Source organism: Talpa occidentalis, unplaced genomic scaffold (assembly GCF_014898055.3).
Source record: "Talpa occidentalis isolate TD23 unplaced genomic scaffold, MPIMG_talOcc4v2.1 talOcc4.12, whole genome shotgun sequence".
Lineage (NCBI taxonomy): Eukaryota > Metazoa > Chordata > Mammalia > Eulipotyphla > Talpidae > Talpa > Talpa occidentalis.
Genome location: NW_023601212.1, coordinates 85663105 through 85690008, shown reverse-complemented (window position 1 = coordinate 85690008; position 26904 = coordinate 85663105). Strand labels below are relative to the sequence as shown.

Genomic DNA, 26904 nt, shown 5'->3' with positions numbered 1-26904 from the left:
AGATGGTGGGTATATATGGGGGTCACCTGTATAATTTTTCCAACTTTTTTGTATGTTTAAAACTTTTTATAATGCAATGTAATAAAATGAGGAAAGGAATGGAGACATCAGTGGGGGAAGGGGAGCAGGGGAAGTAGGCTGATCCTGTCACTCCTCTGCTCAGCCCCCTTCAATAGCTCTTCAACTCCCCCTGGTTAAAGCCAGGCCTGATACTGTCTTCAAAGCAGGATGAGCACGTTTTGGTCACCCCAAGTCTCACTGTTATCTGGGCATAATTATTAGCACATCCTCTTCCTTTCCCAGATGGGATGGAGGACTCCTGAGGTCCTCCCTTGACCTACCTGACCTCACTTTCCACTGCTGACTCCCTCCCCTGTGTTCCAGCCAAGGGGGGACCTCCTGTGTTCCAGCCAAGGGGGGACCTCCTGGCCAGGTCCTGTCGCCTGGGGCCTCCGCACTGGTTCTTCCCTCTGCCTGGACTGCTCTTCCCCGAGACCTGCAAGCCTCTGGCCCTCACCCAGCTTTTCTTCAAAAGTCTCCTGGGTGATAAGGCCTCCCCTGACCTCCCTATTTAAAATTGCAAAGCACTCTTTCCCTAGCTCCCCTATTGTGGTGGTGTTTTTTTTCCCCAAAATATTGCTGATGTCCTCCATGAGGGCTGGGATTTTTTTCTGTTTGGTTCCTGCTGTATTGCAGGGCCTAGAGCGGTGCTCAGTAAACAGCACAGCGAACAGGAACAGTACACGATACCCACAGCTATGAATAAAGGAGCCCCTGGCACCCTGAAGGAACACAGGTCACCACCGTGCTCTGGAAAAGGCAGAGGAGGGACAGGGAGCATGAGGAAAGGAGAGGAGACACCAGCAGGAAGCAGAGGTTTGAGAAACAAGAAGACATGTTCCAGAATGAAGGGGGGTGAGAGGGTCGCTCTGGCAGAGCAAAGTAAGAATTCTGGCACCTTGAGCAGCCCCTGGGGGACTCGGGTAGGGGGAAGGGTTGGAGTGGCAGTGTGGGAACTGCAGGGCTGAGCCTGAGGCAGCACCATGGGCCAGCTTGAGTTTCTGAGACTGTGGGCTGCAGGGAGAATGTATTGGGGGGCAGGGGTGAGAGTGAAATAGGGAAACCCTATTGTGGGGTTCTCAAGGAAGGGTCATCCAGGACAAAGTTAATAAGACATGGTGGCCAATGGGACAATGATTACAGGGTGTGCCCATCTTGGCCAACTGTTGGGATTGAGAGGCAAATTCTGGGCACCAGGTGGTGGTGGCAATAGAGGTTGAAGCTGAGGGTTTGTGGGGCACCCCAGTGGAGATGTCATGCTGCATCTGGCTCTTTCAGTCTGGAGTCAGGGGGCAGAACTTGGAGGCAGAGACTTGGGAGCCACTCACTCAAGGATCAGGTGGGACTAGCAGGGAGTGTTCCTGGTGGGAAGGGCTAGGCCAGGGCAAGAGATATTTAAGGGATAGGAGGAGAAGCGATGAAGGAGAGAGAATGAGGGACCACTCGGGGCCGGGGCCCAAGAGTCAGGGGTGGAAGAATTTTCAAATAGAGAGGGTGGGCTTTGGAGGAGAGGAAAGTATCCAGCAAGGTGATGACTGGATGGAAGAGATGGGTTTGAAGTCAGGTCACAGACCACTGGGGGAGGAGGGGAGGCAAGGAGATGGGGGTGGTTGTGCTAGGGGACCGATGCCTGGGGTGTGGGGCCAGAAGAGGGAAAGCAATGGGTCTCAACTTTTCAAGGCTACTCAGAAATGGATCCCCCTCCCCAGTCTCACTAACAGGCGAGTCTCTGGCCTTTATCCCTATACCCCAGCTCCTCACCTGCAAATGGAGTGACAGGAAAACAGCTGCTATTTACTGAACACTGACGGCACGCCAAGGCAAGGACTCTCTCCATCTATTCCTTAGTTAATTCTCACAATTGTCTCACTAGGTTGGTGTTATTATCCCCATTTTACAGACGAGAAAACAGGCACAGAGAGGTTTTAAATCACTTGCTCAAGATCACACTGTAAATGAGTGGAGATGGTGAGATTCAAACCCAGAGCCTGAATTCTGGCCGTAACACTGTAGTAGCCCATTTGGGGTACTTGTACTTCACTGCTTAGAGCACACTCTCATCACCTCATGGGGTGCTGGAGAGGAATAAAGAGATGACCCCACACCCACACCCAGAAAATGACTGAGATTACCACCATGTGGTGAGGCCAAATAACAGCCCTCCAGCGATGCCCACGCCCTAATCTCCAGGCCTTGTGAATGTTACTTTACAAACAGGATTTTACAGGTGTGATTAAGGCTGTCAATATGGATGTGCCTGGATCATCCCAGTGGGCCCAATCTAGTCACAAGAGTCCTTGTAAGATGGAGGCAGGAGGATCAGAGATGTGGCGATGGAAGCAGAGAGAGTTCGAAAGATGTTACGCTGCTGTATCTGAAGATGGAGGAAGGTGCCACAAGCCAAGGGCTGCAGGTGGCCTGCAGAAGCTGGATAAGGCGGGGAAACAGTTCCCTATGGCTTCTGGAAGGAACAGCCCTGATGACACCATCTTTAGCCCTGTGAGAACAATTTTGAATTTCTGACCTCCAGCATGCTAAGATAGTAAGTTTGTGTTGTAGCCACTATGGCTGTGGTCATTTGTTACAGCGGCAACAGGAAGACCACAGGACACTGCACACTTGGCTCCCTGGCCAGGCTTCAACTATCACTACTGCAGCTGTGGTCAGGAAACACTATTACATTTTTAAACAATTCTTTAAGTTCCAATTTGGTTCTCTCTAAACCTCAGTCTCTTCCTTTGTTAAAAATAGGGTTAATACACCTGATTCTGACTCTCTTGTGGGCACAGAAGGAAAGTACCTTATATTATCTTGAAGGTTCCCACAAACCACTGAAGCCAATAAGGCCTAGTTAGTGTTCCCATTGCTCAGATGATCCAACTAAGGCTCAGAGAGGGGTCATGGCCTGTGCAGAGCCAAACAGCCAGTGAGTAACAGAGCCAGGACTTAAACCAGGACTTCTGACTTCAGATCCACCACATTGAGGTTCATAACTCAGAGCCCAGTTCACATGCCATCTCCTCAGAGAAGTCTTCCTGAATAGCCTCAGCCAATCCATTTACTCATTCATTCAAACGGCTGCTGTGACTGCTTGATGCCTAGTGTGGTGCTAGGCAAGGCTGAGGACTAGGTTGAGCGCTAGTGGACAAGGCAGACACACAGACTAACCATCCCAAACAGCCTGATAAATGCCAAGACAACAGGGGGGTGTGGAAGCCCAACAGAGGGGAAACTGAACATGGTGTCAGGAAAGGCACCTGGAGGAGCTGACTGAGCTGGAAACAAGTTATGTCCCAACCAAAAGAGTGGGTAGGGGTTCTACTGGGGGGAATGGCTAAGCAAGGCAGGGAGGTGAACTGCTGTAGCTTCCTTATCCCAAGCCCCAAAGTCTCTCTGGGCCACTATGTTTCTGTGCATGAATGGGAATCATGGGCCCAGCTGCCCAGAGCTTTGGTAATTGCTGGGCGCAGGCGAGGACTGAGCAGAAAAAAAGAGGGGTCCTGAGATTCCCAGCGAATGAGGGCTGAAGGCCACGAGGGGACAAGGAGACAAAGGGAAGAGGACAGGGCAGGGTGGAGGGAGAGTTGGGGAGACAGGGTCCTGGCTCAAGTCCCCGGTCTGGGTCTGACACGTGGTATGACTGCAGGAAGGTCCTCTCTGAGCCTCAGTGGCCCCAGCTGAGAAATGGAGCATGAGACAAAACTGTCTCCAAAGACCCTCCCCAGCCCTCATGGGCAAATGACATGACACAGAATTACAAAAGGGTCTTTATTTGTAAAAAGCCAAAGGGGTCCCTGGGGCGAAAGGACAGGCGAGTCAGCTTCTCAGGGGTCAGGGGCATTTGGGCAGATGCGCTTGAGTGGGGGGGCGCCCTCCGAGTCCTCTGTGTCACCCTGGGCTGCCTCAGGGACAGGTGGCACTGGCTCAAAGACGGGGTAAGCTTCGGGGGCCTGGAGAGGAAGGGTGGACAGGCGTGAGCTTCACCTAAACCCAGGAGTGCAGTCTCCTAGTCTCTGCCTTCTCCAAAGCCTGCAGTCCACTCCCCTCCCGGACCCAGGAGTCTAGCCCAGGGCCAGGTACCTGGGTGCAGAGTAAGTGGGGCACCAGAAACAACGCTGTCTGGGGGAAAGCAGTTGATATTTGATATTTCTGAAAAATGCAGTCCTTGTGGGAAAGTCAGAAGTCTGGGGAACAGGGATTTTCTTACACTCATTTTACAGTTTATAAAAATACTTGGAGGACCACCATGGTCTTTTTAGGCTTTTAATGGTCTTAAATCAGCCCCAATTAGGACTTTGCCTTTAAAATACCCCCTGCTTTTTCAGTGCCAAGACCCCAGCCTCCAAGTCTGTAGCTAAGGCCTAGGTCTACATTTCTGTTTGAACCTGAGGAGTGCAGCCTCAGAGCCCCCATTCCTTCAGAGACCCCAGAGTCAGCCTTCCGGCCTCTCTCACCTCAGCCTCCAGCAATTCTGGAACAGGCTCCTCCTTGGTCAGCATAGGGGGTTCATCAGTGCCACCTGCTGTTATGCTTCCGGGATCTGAAAGGTCAAGTATATAGACACTCTCTGAGCAGCTGCTCTGTGCTCCAGCACCAACCAAGAGGGAAACGAACACCAGTCCCATAAGCCTGACGGCTGAGAGAGTACTAAGGAGGGAGCCTAGCACCTGGCTGTGACCCAGGAAGGACATTCAGGCGGGATCTTGTCAGGTGAGAGGATTTGATTGGGCAGACAAAGGGGAGGTGGGGCACATCTTAGGCGAAGGCAACGAAGGTTTGGCCCATGAAGATTTCTGGCTTAGACTCCTGGGTTGAAATTCTGATCGTGGGCAAGAGACTTAATTTCTCTGGGCCTGAGTTTCCCCATCTGTAAAACGAGGATAATAAAAATAGTTACCCCATGCGACTCTTATGAGGATGAAGTAACACAGATAAAGCCCTTAATCGTGTCTAGCACACAGTAGGCGCTCAATAACTTTCACAATGGGTTCCATATTAGTAAAGATACACAGTGTGCAAGCACCATATGGACAGATAGGCCCAAGTGATGGTGTTTCTGGAAGGGAGCGATGAGGTCAGCAGGGACAGTTCACCAAAGGTCTAGAGTGCCAGGCTGGGAAGTCAAAGCTCATGGCCCACTGTGAACTCTGAAGGAGGAAAAAGACCCCCTCAAACTTGTGCTTTAAAAAAGGTGCCCTGGCAGCTGTGTGGAGGTGATTGGAGGAGAGGAGACCAGAGCCAGGTATGGGGGAGATGCCAGCTGGGGAGGGAAAGAAAGGAAGTCAGATATACACTGGAGATGGCGCTGGCCAGACTGACTATATGGAAGGAAGAGGAGGAGGAGCCTTGCCCAAGATGCTGGCTCACGGCTCTAGTGAGGATGAAATGGAGGAAACGTGTGAGGTGTTTAGGAGGGTGCCTGGCGCCCAGTAAGAGCTCAACAAGTGTTAGCTGTCATTATCGCTTCTCATTCATCACTCTTGGGACTATCACGACTCTTTATTCCTCAACCAATGTTTATCGAACATCTACTATGCATCCCAGTATCCTATTATTTCTGAGGAAATAAGAGTAAACAAGATCAACATGGGCCCAACATTCAGGAAGCTGACATGAGGTGGGAGGGGAGGGGAGAGGCATTTAAGCAGTCAAATGTTAAATGCATGAAAATCTCAGACCATGAAGAAGCCAGGGGAAGGAGACAACTAGAGGGAGGGCAGTGACACTGCAGGAGTCAGGGAAGGCCTCCCTGAGGAGGCAACATAGGATGGGGAGCAGGCATGTGGTCAGCCCCTGGCTTCAGCTTTGAAGGGACAAGACTCAGAGGAGAGGGCTCCTGGGAGTCACTGGTCCTACCTCTCTCCTGGCCCAGTCGTGGAGGCTGAGTGTCCTCTGGGACTCCTTCTGGTGGCCCGGCAGGTGACACAGGGCGGCTGGGCTGGGGGGTGCCCCCAGGGCTAGGCTCTGTGCCTTTTTGTAGGGAGCCTTCTGAATGGAAACTCTGGTTACTGTTCTCATCTGTAGGAGTAAAAGCCGAGAGAGTTGGGCCTGAGTCCCCAGTACTCTCCCTCAATCCCTACCACCCCCAAATCTCAGGATCCCTACATACCATTGAGATCAAGCAGGATGAGAGGGCCACCCCCTCGGGGGCTGGCACCTCTGCCCCGCCGCTCTCGGCCTCGGGCTCTCTCTGCCCCGCCACCTGCCCTCCGTCGCTCCTGGGAGTTAGGGGGGTAAGTAAGGGTCAGAGTTAGGGTTCTAGTTAGTGCTAGCAAAGCCCACACTGTACAAATAAGGAAACTGAGGCACAGAGAAGCAAAAGGCCCTACAGGAAATGACAAAGGTTGTGCACACTGGGTTAGGTCTTGAACTTGGGGGGTCTGCAGCAGGAAAAAGGGAGGGAGAAGGGGCGGAGTGTTAATAATTGTTAACATCTGTCTGGGCTGCTATATTTTCGGTCTTCAGAGTGGGGCTGGAAGTAGAGGTGGAGGCCAAGGTTGGGTGGGGCTTGCCTGAGGTTGCACACATCCAGGGCCTAGTGTGGGGAAGCTTGCTCACCTCCTCCTGGGGGTCCACCACTGGCACCCACTTGAAGATGCGAAGGGAAGTGTCTCCCACAGTCACCCAGCGCTTCTCCCTGTGGGAAGAGGGGGACTGAGTCAGAGAGGCCTGAGGAGAGCCCCCCACTGCCCCTTGGGAGCTAAGCACATCAGGGCATACTTGCAGAGGTGAGGGGGTGCTAGAGGGGAGTGGCAGATTTGCCAATGGGGCATGGTTACAGGGAGAAAGAGTCCTGCGGAGGCCAGGGCACCGGCGGGGTGCCTCCACGGAGAGGGTATGTCTTGGGGCCATGGCTCTGCAGGCCCCTGGAGTATACGCGGGAAGCACCTCTACGGGCCTGCGAAGGGACTATAGTAATGAAGATTCCGGGGCGCACTTGCGGGAGGAGTGTCAAAGCTTTAGGGGGCGGGGCTGTGTTCTGGGAGGGCGCAGCTAGGGAACGCGCTTTGTGGACCCCAGGGTGTCGCCAGACGGAGGGCAGAGCCCTGTTGATGCCAGGTGCAGCTGCAGGGCACACCCAACACCTGGAGCCCACAGTGGGCGAAGGGAGGGTGGACGCGTTTGAGGGAGGAGGGGCCTGCCATGTCCCGTCCTTGGCCGCGGGGCAGCGCTCACCATCTCCGGACCTTCTCGATGGTCGCCATCACCTTCTTGATGTCATCCTTGGCCCGGCTCCGGGTCTCGGCCCGCACGGTCCGGCCCGCCATGCTGGCGGGGCTGGGGCCGCGGCCGAGCCCGCGGCTGGGCTGCCTCCCGTCCGGAGGGCTCAGGCTCGGCGCCAGGCCGGGACGCCGCTCTCCGGGCCTGCCGTCCCTCCGGGAGTTGGCCGCGCCCTCCCTCGCTCCCCAACGCCTCCGCGAGTCCCCGCCCGGCTTCCTGCCGCCGCGCCCCGCCCCGGCCCGTCCCCGGAGCGGCCGGGCGGCGCGGGCGGCCAGAGCCCAGGCCTGGAAGCCCGCCGGCCCCGCCCCGCCCGGGCCCGCCCCCTCGGGGCGCCCGGACGCGCAGCGCCCCCTGCCGGCGGCCGAGAGGGGAGTTGGGGCAGCTCGGGGGCTGGACGCGCGCGGCTGGGCGGAGGCGGTGCGTTCAGACCACGTGGGCGCCCAGCGCGCGGGGTCCGGGTCCCCGCGGGCGTCCCCGGTGCGCGGGCGGCCCTGCCGCTAGAGGGGTGTGTGTCCGCCCCCCCCCGGACTGCCTGGTTCTACCTTGTCCAACTTTTCCCTTCATCTGTTCATTCAACAATTTAATACGTGCCAGGCACTGCAAGATGAGGAGGTCTTCACCCTCCAGAATGACTAAAATGAAAACGACAGAGTTTACCAGGCGTGGACAAAGAAGTAGAGCAACTGGACCTCTCGTATTTCTGGGGGAGAGTAAAACTGGCAGTTTTCTAATGAAGCCGAACATTCACCCACCATATGATCCAGCAATTCTCTTCCGTCCACACCCAGCGGCCGATAAGAGCATCAAGAGCCGTTACTGGAATGTTGAGAGCACGATGCTTAAGAGCGGCAAACTGGAAATCACCCATCATCAGCGGAGCGGGAAATTGTCACAACAAGGAGAGTGATGTCCCGGTTCACCCAACAATGGGGCAAGTTTCATGAAAGAATACAGTGCGACAGTCTGCTCTATGATTCATCTTAAGTTTCAAAAGCAGAAGTCAGGATGGTAGTCACCCTTGAGACTGGGAGGGACGAAGAGGGGCTCTGGGAACTGGTTATGCTGTTTCTTAATCTGAGTTCTGGTTCCCTGGACATATTCACTTTGAAAATCCATCCAGCTGTCACTGAGGATGTGTTTACTTTTCCCTCGGGATATTATACTTAGATTACGTTTACTTAAGATGAGTTTGTCTTGTTTGATTTTATTTAAGGCTGGTTGCCAGCATATATTTCATGTCTAAATTTATGTTGCTAAGTGTGTGTGTTTTAAGGGTGTGACTATTGTGTCTGTGTTTTGGTGTGACTATGTCCAGAGGGGTTGAGGTATAGAAAGGTGGTTATGACAGCATTTCTCCAGCCAAAATGCTGGGGAAAAATCCCAACTCTGCTTGTCAAAATGACCTTGGACAAATCACTTCTATCTCCTCAACTTGGAAGTGAGCTAATATGCACATAATGTATATGCCCATTCTGCATAGCTCTTAGAACATTGCCTTGCCCATAGTAAATACTCAATAAATATTCACTATCACTAGGTGTGTGAGTGTGATTCCCACCAGGGTCTGGATTCGGTTGCACCTGCCCCCTGCCAGTTGATTCCTTTGTCCCTTTACTGTGGCAGTTGTCTGCTCATGGCAATATCCTCACAAATATTGAGGATATCACAGAGCCTTCCCAGTGTCTGTCGCAAACCCCATTCATTACCTGCTGGGGCCCATGACTGCCCCATCCTCCATCAGACTGAGCTCCATGGGGGCCCAGAGAACAAATACAGATTTTCTCCGAGTCTGAGAACCCAGGACAGAGTGTGTGCTTGGAGACCGTTTGTGAGGATAACTAAACGTCTACGGAGTTTTTGTATTCGTCTGCACCAGGTTAGTGGAGTTAAGTGTGGGGAGGACCCCTTGTCCTTGCCTCTGGTTTGTTCCAGTGTGAGAATGAAGGCTCTGTGTGCATTAACCCTTGGGTGGATCTGTGTGCCTCATACGAGCCCTGGTTAGGTGAGATGAGACTGTTGTAACAGGAGAGTGAGAGCAAAAAGAACTTAAAATAGGCCAAGAGGTGTATGTCTGGGCAGGTGTACCACAAGCCTGAGCACCCCCAATGGGGTCTCTCTCCAACCACCTCCTTCCCAAGAGGGAGGATCAGTACATTCCTGGCTTATCAGCTCCACCCTCTCCCATCCCCTTGGCTTTCTCCCCAAAGCAGCCAGGGCACCAAGCCTTGCACTAGGTGAGAGGCTGAACCTCCTCCTCTGAGAGGGTCTCAGGGTTGCTGCCCAGTCCCTGACACCCCCAGCCTCAGGGTCCTAGTCCACCATGCAAACAACCTGCTGCTCCTTTCAGGCCCCTTCCCGTGCTAGGCAGTGCAGGCAAGGAGCTGAGCTCAGGGCCAAGGAATCCTGCCTGGGGCGGGGGTGGGGGGGGAAATTGTTTGGGGTCTGGCCCCTGATTGGCTGCGCTCGGGCCACGCCCCTACCCCTTTCCCCCTTCTCCCCCCCCCCTCGGAAGGGGGGCGTGGAGGCCAGCGGGAGCAGCCAGGGGCCAGCATGAGCCGGAGGGAGGGAAACCTGGGTAAGGGGCTGAAGGGTTGGATGACGAGTGCCCGAGGGGAGCAGGGGTCAGGACGGCTGGAAGCTGGGGTTCTGGGTCCCCGCTATCCCCGGTCCGGGAGGGGAGCGGCCTGAGCGGGGGAAAGCAGGACCCGGGTATCAGGTAACGAGCGGGTGAACTGTGGGAAGGAGCAAGCGTCAGAGTGTAGAAGCCTGGGGCTGTGTGTCTTCAGGGACTTGGGCTCAGGGTTTAGATCACCGGGTACACCCTGTTCCAGTACACCCTGGGGGAGGACTGTGAGACTGGCCCGGCAGGACGTCTGGATTCTGAGTATGGAGGAAGAACCAGAGCTGGGGGCCGGTGGGAAAGGTAGTGTAAGGGGAGGAAGCCTTTGGGCCACAGGAGCCAGTGAGTTACAACAGGAGACGAAAGTCGAGGCTGCTACGAATAGGGACTAGCAGTGGCAACTCAGGCGGGGGGGCGGGGCGGGAGCTGTCGCGCCAGGACTACATTCCCCAGCATGCCCTGGGCGCGCGCGTTGGGAAGCTCGGGAAATGTAGTCCTTCGGAGCGCCACCTTCTAGCTTGTGCTACGGAGGGTGCGAGTCTGATTTCGTTGACGCAGCGGGAATGGGGCATCAGTCTCCGCTCTGAAGTTCTGTGCTTCAGTGATGTTGAATTCCACCAACAATCACTGAGGTACAGAGATATGTGAGCCCTTCCCTCAAAGGGCCCCTAGACTGAGGTCGAGTCGCACAGCTAAAAGGGCCATCAAATGAACTACTTTGGAAGTGTGAACAAATGACCTTAAATATAAAGAAGTTAATTTGACAGGTGAACCAGGCGACTACACTGCGGAGTCGTTATTTTAATTTGGCTTCACAGGATTTCAACAGTGATTTGGGGACAGGTAACATTTCAGGTAAAACAATCATTTGGCAAACATCCCATTTTCTCTCAGTTGGAAATGGGATAGAATCTGCCTGACTTAAGAGTTGGAGAATTCAGAACAGAACTTTGGAGCTCAGGAAGGAAGATCCAGCCTTCCTGGAAGAAGTGGTCAAGGAGCATGGTTTGGGGCTGTCCTCATTCCTTCCCCCTTTTCCCACCAGAAGCCCTCCAGGCTGACTCCTCAATTTCACCCCTTCCCCACCTGGAGGCCAAGATTCATCAGACACACAGTCTTGCCCGCCTCCTCACCAAATATGCTGAGCAGCTGCTCCAGGAATATGTGAGTGGGGATGGGGTTGGGGGTGCAGAGGCCTGGGGAATGGGGATGTACAGATTGCGGAGGTCCACCATTTTCTCAGCTTCATTTCCCAGCTGTGAAAATCAGTGTTTCTGAGAAAGATCAGTAACATCCCTTCCAGCAAGTTGGAAGAGGACCTTCTTCATGCCCCAGCGGTCTCCCAGCCCAACATCGGCCTCAGTTTGGAGGCTTTAAGACAGGGGCAATCTGAATGGATAAAAACTCTAACCTGAAACTCAGGAGACCTAGACTCTAGGCTCTGCGTGGTCTTGTCCCCCCCCAACTCCATGGGCCTTCGTCTCCTCAGCTGTGAAAGGAGGGAGATGAACAAATGAGCTGTGAACTCTTCTACTTGTGTTACACAGAGTAGCCAAGAAGGAATTTCAATCTGGGGCAAAAATTCCTACCCAAAAGGGGACTTTTACAGTGTGTGTGTGTGGGGGGGGGGGTGTCTCCCAACATCTTTGGCTAGACAAAAGACCCTGCTGAAGGAAAAGAGGTATTTCCCCACATGACTGGTGTAGTGGAGAGGGACAATCAAAAGTTTTGACAGTGGACAGTGGGAAACAGAACTAGCTTTGCAGTCCTGCAAACTTTGGTTCAAATTCCAGTTTGGCCCCTTCCTAGATGGATGACCTGGGGCAAGACACGGTACCTCTTCAGCCCCAGTATCCTCTTTTACTAAATCACCATCTTCGTCATCACACCCATTACTGGGAAAATAGGAATAGTGTGGTAAAGCAGCGAGTACAGTGCCTGCACCAGAGCAAGGTGTTATTGGTATAAATGATATTGTTATAGCACTTTTACAAACTACACATCACCTTTATTTTTCATTTGCTTTGAGCATATCTTTCAAATATGCTTTGAGCTCCAGCTGTGTGCCAGGCGGCGGTGGGGCAGGTGGTGGGAACCAAGTCTGGTCTCTGGTCCCTGTGCTGTGCCATCCTGTATGGCGCCCAGGAGACCTGGTGGGAAGCAGCACAGGGAACGCAGCTAGTAAGCTGTCGAGGCAGGATTCGAACCCTGGTCTGTAAGATCTGGTTAATACAAGAGCTAACATTTATTGGCCTTTCAACGGACCTGCCTTAGGCATTTTAACACTCTTAATTACCCTTATCAGAGATGAGGAATCAAGGGCACGGGTCTAAAGCCTGGGCTGTTTTGCATTCTCTCAAACTGCAGTTCAGTTAGGTGGGACCATCTTCGAGAAGGCAGCTGAGGTCCCGGGAGAGGGTGACGGGCTCAGGCCGAGTGAAGGGTTCCCCACTGACCGCGGTGTTTCCGCAGGTGCAGCACCAGGGAGACCCCTTCGGGCTGCCCGGCTTCTCGCCGCCGCGGCTGCCGGTGGCCGGCCTGAGCGCCCCGGCCCCGGGCCACGCGGGGCTGCCGGTGCCCGAGCGGCTGCGGCTGGACGCGGCGGCGCTGGACGCGCTGGCGCCGCTGCTCGACGTGGTGCGCCGCCGCCAGGCCGAGCTGAACCCGCGCGCCCCGCGGCTGCTGCGGCACCTGGAGGACGCGGCGCGCCAGGCCCGGGCCCTGGGCGCCGCGGTGGAGGCCGTGCTGGCCGCGCTGGGCGCCGAGCCCGGCGGACCCCGGCCCGAGCCCGCCGCCCTCGCCGCCGCCGCCGGCGCCGCGGCCGCGGGCGTCTTCTCGGCCAAGGTGCTGGGGCTCCGCGTGTGCGGCCTGTACGGCGAGTGGGCGAGCCGCGCCGAGGCCGACCTGCGCCCGCTGGTGCCCGGGGGCCCGACCTGAGCGCGGGGACGCCGCCCGTGGCCACCTCCGCCTCCTGGTCTCTCCGCCCCTCCGCCCCGCTCCACCTTCGGCCGCGTCTGCGTCCTGTGTCCCCATCTCTGTCCCTGTCACGCCCTCGGGCTCTCTCGGGACCTCCTTGTCTTGTGTGTCTTGTCTTGTCTTGCACCCACCCCCTTTCTCCATCTCCTGGCCTGTCTCAGGCTCTCTTGGTCACCCCTTTGGCCCACCACCCGGAGCCCCTTTGTCTCCCCTGGGTCCCACGTGAGCAAGCGTCCACCTCAGCCTCATCTCCAGGAGGACGGGGCACCTGGCCGCGCTGCTTCCCTCTGTCCCTCTCTGTTCTCCCCTGGCCAGAGGCTGTGCCCGCTGCCCCGTGGTGGGAGGGCTGCTCAGACAAATGTCAGCCACCTTCCCCCAGGATCAGTCCACCTGTTGCCTCCTCCCCCAGCCCTCTCCTTTGAGGTCCTAACCCCCACCCTCCCCTTCCCCCAAGTCAGGTCTGTGGAGAGAAAAAAAAAATCATCTTGAAAGAGTTTTATTTCTGAGAATAAATTAATTTTTTTGTAAATAAAATGTTAAAAAATGCTAAAGGCACCGGTATGTTGAACATGGGGTGACTTTTTTGAAGAGAATAGGATCCTTCCAGTGTAGCCTGGTCCCCCAGGCAGACCCAAAGCCACCATATAAATAGGTGATTCCTGAGAGCCCCAGGCCAAAGGTGCCATCTGTCAGCCTAGAACAGGAAGTAGCTGTGTCCTGAGCAGGAAACAGGTGTGATGTGAGTCCTTGGTGTTTTAGAAAGCAGACTTCCATCGATGAGGCAGCAAAGCCCCTCAAGATGGAAAGTTGGAACAGTGGTCACCGTCAGAGAGGTAGACTAGGGGAGAAAATAAACTCCAGCAAGTTGGGAAACTTGTCTGCTCAGAAAGTCCATATCTTCACATGTGAAGTGAGGTAGACACTGTCAGGAAGGCAACCCCTGGACCTGCCCTAAATTATAGGAAGATGGTCTCAGAAAGAGCCCAGGAATGAGACCACCTGTCCGCTCCCCACGGAGCAGGAAGTAAAACCTCTTCAGAGAGGCATATCTTTCCTCCCAGGAAGTGGGCAGCCAGTACCACTGGCTTGGTGATGCGCGGTGATAACCAGAGTCCCACCACATCTGTAAGTGAGGCCGTCAGACCTAGGCAGGAAGCCCAGGACTGGTTCTCAGGAAATATTCCCAAATATGTGGCACACAAGCTTTGTCTGCTAGACAAGATGTGCCTCCTTTCTAGCCAAGAAGCAAGGCAGAGAAGTGTCCATTGTGAAAAGGGAAGTGTTACATCCTCTGACAGGAAGTCCCATCTCCTCTATCCAGGGTATTTGGCCTTGAGTAGAGCCAAGTCCCTCACAGCTCTGTCCGTCCAGTGGCCATATTCCCGGGTCACTATGTAGCCTCGACATTTCCTCTCGAAGGCTGAGGCCCCAAATGGGACAAATCCGAGAGTATCTTCTTCTGGGGGAATGGGCAGGCCCAGGGCAGTCATGATGGCGGCCATGTTGCCCAGCAAACCTTGTGCCCTGAGTCTTGCAGCTCCAAGCTGAGCCAGCAGGATAGGACTGCCAGGGTTCAGGTCGTTCTGGTCATCCCCCACGAGCTGGAGGTGCTGGGTCAAGGCCAGGAAGGCCCCCTGGGCACGGCCCAGCCGCTCCCCATCATCTAGGGCATGCCAGGTCTTGAAGGAGACGGCGGCAGGAGGCAGGCTGCTAAGCTGGAGCTCGGGGGCTGAGAAGCCAGGGTCACTAAAGGGGCTTCCCTGGTACTGGAGCTGCATGAGAGACAGAGACATACAGGAGTGAAGGGCCAAAGGGATGTCCTGGGGCTCCCCCTGACTTCATATCTGCCCTCTAAGAGACTGGTATCTTCTTAGGGGGAGTCGCTATTTACTAACCCTCAGGGAGTCGGTGGAATATCCTAACAGAGCCTGGGCTCTGTTAGGTTCCAATTCAGCTTCCTCCATGTACAAGTTGTGCAACTTTGAGTCACAGCTTCAATAATTCCCACGTGGCAGTGTTATCGTGAAGATGGCAAGAAGTAATAAACATAAGGCACTTAGCACCACACCTGGCATACAACAAGGGCATGATAAGCCACTGTTAATAATATATTTATATTATGAACACTGTGATGCCATTCATTATTTAATATTTTCAATCTAAACATATTGACAATGTGGTTACAGCCCTATATATTTCTTTTTTATTTACAGCATTTAGTTCGTTGGGTTTATTCTTTTTTAAAAAAAGATTTATGGGCTTCCCTGGGGGCACAAGGGGTTAAGAACCACACTATGAAGCAATCCACAGCTTCTGCAGCATGGGTTCGATCCCCAGCCAGCCAGGGAGAAACCCACATGTCGAGGCAGACCTCTCCTGTCTCACCCACTGCTCCCCTCAGCAGTATATTTCAGTCAGTCTGCCTGTTCTGCTCCCCGCTCTGTCTCTGGTGGATCCTCTCACCCTCCCCCACACCATACCAGCTCTTGTATGCATAAATAAATAAAAATTTATTTTTTTAATAATTTAAAATAATTTATTAAAAAATGTATTTATTTATGCATACAAGAGCTGGGGTACAGGCCAGAGGTGTGGGGGCAGTGGGAGAGGATTCACCAGAGACAGAGTGGGGAGCAGGAGCAGAACAGGCAGATCTACTGAAATATACTGTTGAGGGGAGCATGGGGCAAGGCAGGGGAGATCTGCTGCACCATGTGGGTAGCTCCTTTGCCAGGGATTGAACTTGCACTGCAGTGGCTGCGGATAGCTTCATCGTGCTGAGACTTAATCCCTTGTGCCACTAGGGAGGCCCCTGTTGGGTTTATTCTAATTGCTAAATAATTGTTAATATTATTGCATTTAATTGAATGTCTTCTCCATCAAAGTTTTCACCTCCACAAACCTAGACTCACAGAATCTTGGTGTACACAGGTGACTGTCCTATTTGGTAGATCACCTAGTCCTACACCCCCACTTTATAGGTAGAGAAACTGATGCTCAGGGTGCCCAAGGCTACCCAGGGATTGGAGGCAGTTGTGGGACTAGAAACTAGGCCTAGTAACTTCATAGGGGTCTGGGATAGAGTCCAGTGGAAGGATCCCAAACTCCAGGGCCTTCTGAGACCAGGAAGATCAGATAACTTGGGGACAGAAGCAGGATTGATAGGAGGGTAGAAGGCAGGAACTTTGAACGACAGGATCCCTGTGACTGTTTCAGACAGGTATTTATATTCCAAATTTGAATGCAGTGCATGGTGCAAACAGAATACACCTGTGGGTCAGACCCAGGCAGCAGAACTTTTGAAACAGTGGGAAGGGTCAAGGATAGGGATGAGCATCTAACGCCACACCTGGTTTTAAATCCTGGCACTACCAGCGATTGTGTGACCTTGGGCAAATTATTCACCCTCTCTAAGACTCGTTTTCCTTATCTGTAAAATGGATTCAAACTCCACCTCTCCAAACTGTTTGAGAACTAAGTGAGATAGTGGGGATAGAGTGCCCAGCATGGCATAAGGCTCAGGTGTGTGCCCAGCACAAGGTGGTTGTAGAAATCATCTTGACTTTATAAAGCCCTTCCCTCTACCTGCTTCCTTTGAATCCTGTCACAGGCCTGAGAGGTCAGCAAAGGCAGGATCACCATCCCATGTTGCAAATGAGGAAGCTGAGAGTGAGAGAGAAGGAATGATTGCCCAAGATCACCCAGTTGTCAGTGACAGCCTTTGGTGGGTGTGTCTGGTCAACAGCGCCCCTGCACCCTCGGACCCATGGAGGAAACTTGACCCCTTCTCCCGGCCTTGCTCTGCGTCCCCTTCCCAAGGGGCCTGTGTCCCATTCCCCTTCGCCCATTTGTCCATTCTCCTGCCCATGCTCGGTGGACTCACGTAGGTCTGGAGCAATGTTGATGTATTTCTCTGCATGTAGAGGGCCAGGCTATAGGCTTGACTGATGGGCTCAGCTGGGGAAATGGCGGCCCCCAGACTGAGTGGTGACAGCAGCAGGGTCAGCAGACAGAGGGGGGCTGGTAGAAGAAATCAGAGGTCAGCACCAAGTCCATGAGCCCCCACCTCCAGTTCATTCCTTTGTTATAACAACTCCTCAAACATGTCCTACCTTGTGGCCGACAACCAGCTTGTGTATCCGAGCCAGGGCACAGTCACCCTGGGAATAGATTATTTCCAGCCCAGAAAGTTCCCCTGCATGCCAAGGCCCATGTATTCAACTTCCTGCCTGACGTTTTCCCTTGGATATTTTTTTTTTAATTTTTTATTTATTTATACAAGCATTGGGTACAGTCAGAAGCACGGGAGGCTGAGAGAATCCACCAGAGCCAGAGCGGGGAGCAGAGCAGGCAGAAGGACCGAAGTACACTGCTGAGGGGAGCAGCAGGCGGCAGGAGAGGTCTGCGGCCATGTGGGACCCTCCTCTGGTGGCCGGGGAGCAGCCGGGGATGGAAACTGCGCTGCAGAGGCTGTGGGCAGCTTCGCAACCCAGCGCTCAACAGCTGCGCCACCGGGGAGGCCCTTCCCTTGGATATTAACCAGCATCTCAAACTCAAAATATCCAATACCCCCCTTCAGGCTCCCCTTTCCAGTCTTCCTGCGCTCAGATGAGGCACTTCCGCTCTTCTAGTCACTCAGCTCAAAATCCTGGGGTCCTCCCCAAGTCTCCTTTTCTCTTGCTCGCCACATTCAGTTCCACAGTAAATCCCGTTGGCTCTGTCCTCAGAGGCAGCCAGCCCAGGTCTGGGTTTCTCGTTCTCTGTGCTCATGACACAGGTATGTTCACCTTGGGCAAAGGCCTTGAGCTGGGCGCTGGTGACTTGGGCCTCGTTCCGTGTACTTGGATTTGCTATACAAAATGTGAAGAGATGTGTCCAGAACCTAACCACCCTCCTTCCACTGCCGCCACCTGAGCCAAGCCACCGGCACCTCTCTGGTATGACTCCTATAGTTGCCTCCCCACTGGTCTCTGTGCCCAACTTTCCCAAGATCCTCAGGGTGGTGAGAGGCCTATCCCTACTACCCTGGTCCAGTTTGTGTTCTGCAGCAACCCCCCTTCAGGATCACCCTCTTCCCCCAAGGCCGCGGCCTCCTGTTCAGGCATCAGCTGAGAGAGCTGTCCCCACCTTGTAGCAAACGCCCCTCCCTCTCCTGGTTATAGTCTTCGAGGCCTTTGCTGTTTTGCGCCTCCCTCATTTATTTATTTGTCTACTTGCTGGTTGCTGTCTCTGCCCTAGAATCCTGGCTCCAGGATAGAGGAAACCTCACCCGGTTCATTCACTGCTGGTTCCCCGGCACCTAGCACAGAGCTTGATAAATATTTGCTGAGTGGATGAATGTTGCCATGAACGTCCTTCTGCCAGCTCCTTTGGGCACCTCTGAAAGTGGAAATATGTGCTGGAGGCTGTGCTTATTTTTAATTTGAGTTGATGCTGCCAAATGGTTTTCTTAAAGGTGGGTGCAGTTATGCTCCTCAAGAAAGAAGCTCCCTAAGATCACCAGCAGGAAGTCATGGAGACAGAGGCAAGCCAGGCAGCCTCCATCCTCCCCTATCTACTGTCCTGAGTTCCCAAGGGAAGGTCTTTCATTCATTCATTCATTCATTCACTCATTCATCTCTCCCTTCCTTCCCCCCTTCCTTCCACTCACCTCTGTCACACTGACACTACGATTTACTTAGCGCATGTGTCGTCCACAGAATGAGGTCTCCACGAGACCACACTTTTTGCCTGTTCACCGCTGTGTCCCCAAATGCTTAGAATACTCCCTACCACCTAAGAGGCGCTCAGTAAATATTTCTTGAAGAATGAGGATGAACAGAACCTCCTGTGCAAAAATTTGGAGGTTCCTCGCAGATGCAAAGCCTGCCAGGCACACATGAGCCAGATGGGCCCAAGGCCTTCCAGGAGGGTGGCTTGGCTCAGGTGGCGGCCATGGAAGCAGGGTGGTTAGATTCTGGACACATCTCTTCACATTTTGTATAGCAAATCCAAGTACACAGACCCTCCCCTGCTGGTCTCCGGGACCTGGCACCTCTGCCCCTCACTCACCCAGCAGACAGCTCATGCTCTCTCCTTGGCTCCTTCCTCTCTGCAGTCTCTGGATTGTTCTGGGACACCTGTCCTCCCGTCCCTCAGGTGGCTTTATAGCTGGGGCTGAGCCCTGGGGCTGCCCAGGAGAGAAGGAAGGAGTCACACCCTGGGGGATGGGGGGCAGGCACAGAAGCTCCAGAGGCAGGGGACAGCCAGGGAGGGGGACACTGAGGTGACACCCTAGTCCTCTACAGCCCCCAAACTCAACCTAAAAGCCTGATTGCTGAGAGGGAGGGGGCAAGGGTGTGGAGGGGATTATCAGGGGACAAAGAGGCCGCCCTGCTCCCTGCTGCTCCGCACGTCCAGGGATCCAGTTTCCCCGTGAGGAGGCGGGCCCCCTGCTCCGCCCCACTGGGACCCAGGCTTTGGGCCTTGGCTCCGGGGAGTTTGGGAAAGGGACAGGAGGGGTGTGTGAGAGCAGCATCACCCACACCCAGGTGCACCCTCAGACACAGGAGCATGCGCACGTCTACGCACAGCTGTGCGCACGGGCTTCTCCGTGTTTCCTCACTCGGGTCCATAGTGACACCTGCTACATGCTGGTCCTTTTTGGGCACTGGCAATGGAACAAGTCACACAGAAATCCTACCCTCGTGGACCTGACCTTCTGGTGGACACGCCGACACACACGTTGTAGGAACACACCGTGCAGCCCACACACGTTACTCAGAGTCAGCCAGGCCAGCGCACGGGCGTGCACACAGATGCGCACACATGTGAACACACAGACACACACATACGTGGGTGTCCACGTACCACGGCCACATGTGCTACACATAGGTGCAGCTCTCCCCTGGGCCATCGGGGACCCATGGCTGTGTCTCCCCAGACACAGTACACAGGGACACACCTGAGGTCTCCGTCTCCCCCCACCCCCCAGCATGTGGCTGAGGGTACAGGCAGGGAAGCGGACTAGCAGTGGCTTCCCGGGCCCTCTCCAGAGCTTCCCACTCTCTCCATTAGGGAGTGGAGGTTCAGTCCGCTGAGCAGGGTGGGCAGTCAGGCCCCCACTCTGCTTCCGGTGGAGGCTGCAGTAACACTCACTCTCCTCCCTGGGTGGAGTTAGTTTGGAGGGAGAGGGCCCACACCGCTCGCCACAGCAGGAGGAGCACCGTGCTCTCATCGCCTCTGTCTGCATCCAACCGGCACATACCCTTGGAGCCCTGACATGAGCTGCCACCTAGGTGAGTGATAAGCAGGCCGGGTTCCTGCCCGCGAGCACAGTCCACAGGGGAAGGACCCACAGCGAGCTTAGGAAATGAGAAGAAACAAAATCTCCTGCAGTGATAAGGTGCTGAGAAGTCAAAACAGGTTGATGTGATTAACAGGTGGTTGAGGAAACTCAAGTAAGGAGCCTGAGACCCAGAGAGGGACAGCTACTTACCAGGAGTCACACAGCAAGGCCAGACAGATCCTAGATTCCTGACCCCCAGCTTGGGATTGAATCTGGGGTGTACCTGATCTGAACTGTGAGCTGAAGGAAGAGAGGAGAGTGAGGCGTGGTTCTGGGCTGGGGGATCCTAAATAGGGCCTTCAAGGCCGGGGGCTGCCAGGGCTGCCAGGCAGGCCCTGTGCTGTGCAGGAGGTGATGTCAGGGGATTAGACTAGGCCCATTGAGTGGGTGCACTGAGGCGTGGGCCAGCCTGGGTAGTGGAGGAGGAGGAACAGAATGAGGAGGAGGGCAAGAGAGGAGGAAGGGAGGTGGGGAGAGGGAGGTAGACACTCGATCTGGAACTATTCACACAGGTGGATGGTGAACGTGGGGCCAGGCCTCACCTGAGGGGATAGTCTCACCCTCACCTAACCCCACCACCTCCTCTCGAGAGCTTGACTTTCCCTCCCTGGACTCCCAGATGCCCTTCGCAGCTGGAGGAATTGGCCCCCATCCCAGGCCCAGATCCATTTGTCATAATGTCTGGGGCAGACATCATGAGCTCTGGCCCAGTCTTGCCCCACCTCTCAGTTCACCCATTTCCATTTCTGTTTTGATCTCCCCAGATGCCTGGGTAATCCCAGCAACTTAGGAGTCAGCAGACTTGGCTACTGGTCCTGCCTTTGTCCATCCCTAGCTTGGGCAAGTTCGTAAACCCCTCTGAGCCAGTTTGTTTCTTCCTCTGGAAACCAGATAATTTCCACCTCCCAGGCCTTCGCTGACTCTACCCACTAAGTGTCTTGGCCCCTGTTATGAGGCCCTTCTAGGGTTCCCCAATGGTATGTAATGCCATCCACCAATGGCAAGAACCCCAATGTCCTCTGACCCCAGGCTTGGAACCCAGACCCCACCCCAACTATACATGTGCCCCCAAGAGATCTGATGCCTCTTCATCTCCAGGACACTGGCATCCAATAGGTCCCCTAGTGAGGCCCATTCAGAAAAAATAAACATGGGGCCTCCCTGGTGGTGCAGTGTTTGAGCGCTGGCTTGCGACGCTGCCCGCAGCCTCTGCAGCGCCAGTTCAATCCCCGGTTCGATACCCTGGCCGCTGGGCGAGGGTCCCACATGGCACACAGACCTCTCCTGCCACCCGCTGCTCCCCTCAGCAGTGTACTTCGTCAGTCTGCCTGCTCTGCTCTGCGCTCTAACTCTGGTGAATTCTCTCACCCTCCCGCGCTTCTGACTGTACCCAGTGCTTGTATAAATAAATAAATAAATAAATCTTTAAAAAAAAAAAAGAATTAAAAAAAAAAGAAAAAAGAAACATGAACCCCAAGCCAGATCCTTACCCTGACCCCAACCATGAAACCCAACCTCATTCCTTCCTCTGACTGCAAATTTTCACCCTTACCTTTCCAGGCCGCAGACAGCCTCACAGCGCTGCGCTCAACCCACTGCGCCACTGGGGAGGCCCACAAACTATATAATGTTAAAGCCAATGTTACCTCAATACAATTTAAAAAAAAAAGAAATACCAATTCCTGGTCCCCCCTCAGGGGTTCAATAGGTCCTGAGGAGCCAAGGCATCTGCATTTTTAGCGTGGAGGCCACCCCCACCCCATCTCCTAGGAGATTCTGGGTCCCACTTTGAGGGACACTGAATAATATGCACAATTCTGTTATCCATACAGAACCAGACCCAGCAAGGAGAAAGCAAAAGAGGTCAGGGAGTAGTTGTTAGAGTTCAGGAGACCAAACAACACGACTAGTTATTTATTGCTGTGCAACAAGTTACCCCAAAAACTTGTGGTTGAAAATAATAATACTAAAAAGTAATAGTATTAATGGTTCGTCTTCTGTGGGTTAGGAGTCAGCTGCGAGACTCTCACAGGCTGCGGGCAAGGTCAGTCTCAATGGGAAGGAGAAACTGCTTCCAGGGTCACGCCTGTGGCTTGCGCAGGACTCGTGCCGCAGGGCTGTGGTCTAGTCTTGGTCCTTCTCTGGCTGTTTGCTGGAGGCTGCCCTTCACCCTTTGCCTGGCTCACAGCATGACATCTTGCTTCGCCAGAGAAGCCAAGCGCCAGAGCGAGTACTAAGAAGGTGGATAGGGTTTTGACAGCTTTATCTTGAAGTGACATCCATGACCTTTGCTGATTCTGTTTATTATAGAAACAAGTTACTTGCCCAGCCTACACCAAGAGGGGAATACCAGGAGGCAGGGTTCATTTGGAGCCTACATCAACAACCGAAAGGAGGGCCTCCCCGGTGGCGCAGCGGTTGAGCGCTGGGTTGCGAAGCTGCCCGCAGCCTCTGCAGCGCCGGTTCGATTCCCGGCTGCTCCCCGGCCACCAGAAGAGGGTCCCACATGGCGCGCAGACCTCTCCTGCCGCCCGCTGCTCCCCTCAGCAGTGTACTTCGGTCCTTCTGCCTGCTCTGCTCCCCGCTCTGGCTCTGGTGAATTCTCTCACCCTCCCGCGCTTCTGACTGTACCCAGTGCATGTATAAACAAAACAAACGAACAAATAAATAAATAAAACATGCCTCTATAAAAAGAAAAAAAAAAAAAAAAAAACAACCGAAAGGAATGTGTGGACCTGGTTTGGCTTTCATTTGTTTATTTTTTTTCTTTTTTTGCGGAGAAGAACTGGGGTGTAGGCCAGAGGTGCGAGGTTGAGAGGATGCAGAGTGGGGAGCAGAACAGACAGGTTGACTAAAACATACTGCTAAGGGGAGCAGTGGGCGAAACAGGCGGTCTGCTGTATCACATAGGGGTTGACTCTTTGGCTGGGGATGGAACTTAGCCCAAGGTGATAAGGCCATAGCAGTGATAGTGCTGAGACTTAACCCTTAGGCCAGCAGTGAGGCCCTTGGCTTTACATTTCAATAAGCCAGCCGTAGGGACCTTAGGAAATCATCCAGGGAATTTGAATATGGGCTGTGCATTAGTTGATACAAAGAATTATGATTATTTATTAGGTGTCTGTGGCTATGCTTTTTAAAATTTCCTTGTATCTTAAAGATAAATCCTAAAGCATATTAGAATTGAAATGTTATGATGCCTGGGATTTGCTTTGCAATAATCCAGTTGGGGTGGGGGGTGGGGTGTAGGGGAAATTGGGTTAGTCATGTTGATAAATGTTGAAGTGAATGGTTGTATGGATGTGGGGCGTTCATTATGCTGTCCTACTTTTCTATGTGCTTCACATTTTCCAGAGAGTGAAAAATCAAAGTGAACATGAAGTTAAAAGCATACAGTGGAAAAAAAAAAAAAAGCATACACTGAAAGCTGAAAGAATATACAAAGACTAAAGCTAACGCATTTTAAATATTTTTAAAGAAAAGACAATAAGAGAACAAATATTTCAGGTGGGGAAAGATAATTTTAAATATTAAAAGAACAAAGAAAAAGGAAAAAAAAAAAGAAATATGAAGGATAGAATCAGGTTTGGGAGGTAGCTCTGAGCCCTGCCACGCCAGGGGAAGAGAGAGCTTTAGACAGAGTAAATCTAAGCCTTCAGGAGTATGTAGTGTCTGTGAAGGGCTGGTTGAAATTTAGGGGCTGCTCTGGGCCTAGAGGGTTGGGGAAACTGAGCCCATTTCAGAACCTCAATTGTTCTAGGGAATGTTCTGAGTCCACGGCATACTTTAACTATATTGGTAGAACACATATAGAAGATATTTCAGACATCCGGGCTAAACTGGAAAACTGGTTGCAATTATGCTCTTCCTTTCCTTAGTTGATAATTGCTGTTTATTGTGGCAAAATATTTATCACATAAAACTCACCACTTGACCCATTCTCAGTGTACATTTCAATGGCATAAGCATATTCACACTGTTACACAACCACACCACTATCCACCTCCAGAACATTATTCTTTTCCTAATTCTGTAGGAAGAAATTCTACCCACCAAATAATAAATCCTTGTTCCCACCAAATAATAAATCCTTGTTCCCCTCTCCCCAGTGCCCATCAACCAATTCCGCTTTCTGTAGGTAGGTCCTATCAGTGAGCTCATACAGTATTTGTTCTTTCGTGTCTGGCCTGATCCCCTCTGTGTAGTGTTTCCAAGGTGCATCCATATGGCACATGTCAGAATTTCCTTCCTTTCTAAAGCAGAACGATACCCTATGGCATGGCTATATCATGTTTGGTTTATCCAGGCACCTGTGCTTATGGACACGCGAGTTGCTCTCATCTTTTGATTATTGTGAATAGTGCTGCTGTGGACAGGGGAAATCTCTGGAGTCCCCACTTTCAGTTCTTTTGGGTATATACCCAGAAGTGGGATTGCTAGATCATAAAGAATCCTATGTTTACTTACTGAAGTCAATGTTAATTAATTAAACATTAATGTTTACTTTTTGAGACCCCCCTGTACTGTTTTCCACAGTGGCTGCACGAGTCTACAAGCCCAGCAGCAATGCACAGGGGTTTAATTTCTCCACATCCTCACCAACACTTGTTTATTTTTGTTTGCTTGTGAATAATATTCATCCTGGTCCTCCCTGGTGGCACAAGGGGTTAAGCACCACACTATGAAGCAATCCGCAGCCTCTGCAGCACGAGTTCGATCCCCAGCCTGACAGAGAGCAACCCACATGGCACAGCAGACTTCTCCTGTCTCGCCCGCTGCTCCCCTCAGCAGTGTATTTCAGTCAGTCTGCCTGTTCTGCTCCCCACTCTGTCTCTGGTGAATCCTCTCACCCCCCACACCTCTGGCCTGTACCCCAGTTCTTGCATGCATAAATAAATAACAATATTCACCCTAAACCATGGGAATGTTATCTTGTTGTGGTTTTGTTTTGCATTTCTCTAATGATTAATGATGTTGAGCATCTTTTCATGTGCACATTGGACATTTGCATATATTCATGAAGAAATACCAATTTATGTTTGTAATACATTCTTTTTTTTTTAAAAGATTTATTTATTTTATTTATACAAGTACTAAGTACAGTCAGAAGAGCGGGAGGGTGAGAGAATTCACAAGAGCCCGAGCAAGGAACAGAACAGGCAAGACTGATGAAATACACTGCTGAGGGGAGGTCAAGGGAGGTCAAGGGAGGTCTATGGCTCCATGTAGGGCCCTTGCCAGTGGCCGGGGATTGAACCGGCGCTGCAGAGGCTGCGGGCAGCTTCGCAGGCCAGCGCTCAACCGCTGAGCCACCAGGGGAAGCCCTGTAATACATTCTTAAAAATTTACACTTAAGGGCCTCCCCTGGTGGCGCAGCGGTTGAGCAGGTGCGAGATTTGATCCGCGGCAGCCCGCGAGGGTCCCACATGGCCCTCAGCAGTGTACTTCATCCGTCTGCCTGTTCTGCTCCCCACTCTGGCTCTGGTGAATTCTCTCACCCTCCCGCGCCTCTGACTGTACCCGGGCTTGTATAAATAAATAAATCTTTAAAAAATATATATATATATATACTTAAAAGACTAATGACTAACTCGATGGAAAAAAAAACTTAATAAGATGTACTTAAAACTTCAAGTCTTATCTAAATAACATATAAAGGGCCTCCCCGGTGGCGCAGCGGTTGACTGCTGGGTTGCGAAGCTGCCCGCGGCCTATGCAGCGCCGGTTCGATCCCCGGCTGCTCCCCGGCCACCAGAGGAGAGTCCAACATGGCGCGCAGACCTCTCCTGCCGCCCGCTGCTCCCCTCAGCAGTGTACTTCGGTCCTTCTGCCTGCTCTGCTCCCCGCTCTGGCTCTGGTGAATTCTCTCACCCTCCTGCACTTCTGACTGTACCCAGTGCTTGTATAAATAAATGAATGAATCTTAAAAAAAAAAAAAAAACCCAACCTTTAAAAAAAATAAATAACATATAAAATGCTTCCCTATTTTGCATATCTGTTAAAAGATACTTATCCATTATAAAATTTCAAGCAAATCAGGAAAGAACGAAGAAGGAGGCCACCCAATCTCACTAATAACCATTACTGCCTTGACACTTGGTGATCATCATTTAAACACTGCACTGGGTAACAGAAAATATGTAGAATTAATTAAGATTATATAATCTATTTTGAAATACAAACATTATATTTAACTTTATTTTTTTAAAGATTTATTTATGCATACAAGAGCTGGGATACAGGCCAGAGGTGTGGCGGAGGTGAGAGGATCCACCAGAGACAGAGTGGGGAAAAGAACAGGCACATTGACTGAAATACATTGCTGAGGGGAGCAGCGGGTGAGTCAGGAGAGGTCTGCTCGCCTTGTGGGTATCTCCCTGACCGGGGATCAAATTTGTGCTGCAGTGGCTTTGGATAGCTTCATAGGTTGCGTCTCAACCCCTTGTGCCACCAGGGAGGCCCCTAATTTTATTTTTTTTAAAGATTTATTTATTTATGCATACAAGAACTGGAGTACAGACCAGAAGTGCGGGAGGTGAGAGGATTTATCAGAGACAGAGTGGGGAGCAGAAGAGGCAGACTGATTGAAATACACTGCTGAGGGGAGCAGCGAGTGAGAAAGGAGAGGTCTGCTGCACCATGTGGGTAGCTCTCTGGCTGGCTGGGAATAGAACTCGTGTGGCAGAGACTTTGGATAGCT

General features: G+C 52.6%; 3 protein-coding genes across 6 annotated transcripts in view; 1 reads left to right on the top strand and 2 right to left on the bottom strand.

Moving 5' to 3' along the window:
* Window positions 1-7688, bottom strand: part of BCL7C (BAF chromatin remodeling complex subunit BCL7C) — a 33127-nt gene extending 25439 nt beyond the window's left edge. Inside the window, exons 1-6 of one of the 4 annotated variants that reach the window (XM_054693738.1) lie at window positions 7237-7349; window positions 6619-6697; window positions 6170-6278; window positions 5917-6078; window positions 4515-4600; window positions 1718-2557 (exon numbers count right to left, since the gene is read on the bottom strand). In XM_054693738.1, coding sequence (XP_054549713.1) covers window positions 2552-2557; window positions 4515-4600; window positions 5917-6078; window positions 6170-6278; window positions 6619-6697; window positions 7237-7328 — 534 coding nt within the window. In that variant the 5' untranslated portion in view covers window positions 7329-7349 and the 3' untranslated portion in view covers window positions 1718-2551. Of the gene's footprint in view, window positions 1-1717; window positions 2558-3814; window positions 4011-4514; window positions 4601-5916; window positions 6079-6169; window positions 6279-6618; window positions 6698-7236 lie in introns of those variants that run through there. The other 3 variants (XM_037507209.1, XM_054693736.1, XM_037507208.2) reach the window with 3 other exon arrangements.
* A 2124-nt stretch (window positions 7689-9812) lies between these two features.
* Window positions 9813-12838, top strand: CTF1 (cardiotrophin 1). The gene is made up of 3 exons (XM_037508067.2): window positions 9813-9856; window positions 10947-11065; window positions 12374-12838. The coding sequence occupies exons 1-3, from the start codon at window positions 9832-9834 to the stop codon at window positions 12836-12838; spliced, it is 609 nt and encodes a 202-aa protein (XP_037363964.1). The 5' UTR covers window positions 9813-9831.
* A 1352-nt stretch (window positions 12839-14190) lies between these two features.
* On the bottom strand, window positions 14191-16910 carry LOC119240171 (cardiotrophin-2; the record flags this gene model as incomplete). Its single annotated transcript, XM_037504537.1, has 2 exons — window positions 14191-14649; window positions 16761-16910. Coding segments are annotated over 2 exons (609 nt in total), but the record flags the coding sequence as incomplete, so codon positions are not given.
* Window positions 16911-26904: the final 9994 nt, after the last annotated feature.

Excerpts from the sequence above, each read along its gene's own strand:
- CTF1 (XM_037508067.2), top strand. The coding sequence starts at position 9,832 with ATGAGCCGGAGGGAGGGAAACCTGG. Across the intron at positions 9,857-10,946 it reads CCGGAGGGAGGGAAACCTGG|AAGCCCTCCAGGCTGACTCC; the intron begins GTAAGGGGCTGA and ends TTTTCCCACCAG. Across the intron at positions 11,066-12,373 it reads AGCAGCTGCTCCAGGAATAT|GTGCAGCACCAGGGAGACCC; the intron begins GTGAGTGGGGAT and ends GTGTTTCCGCAG.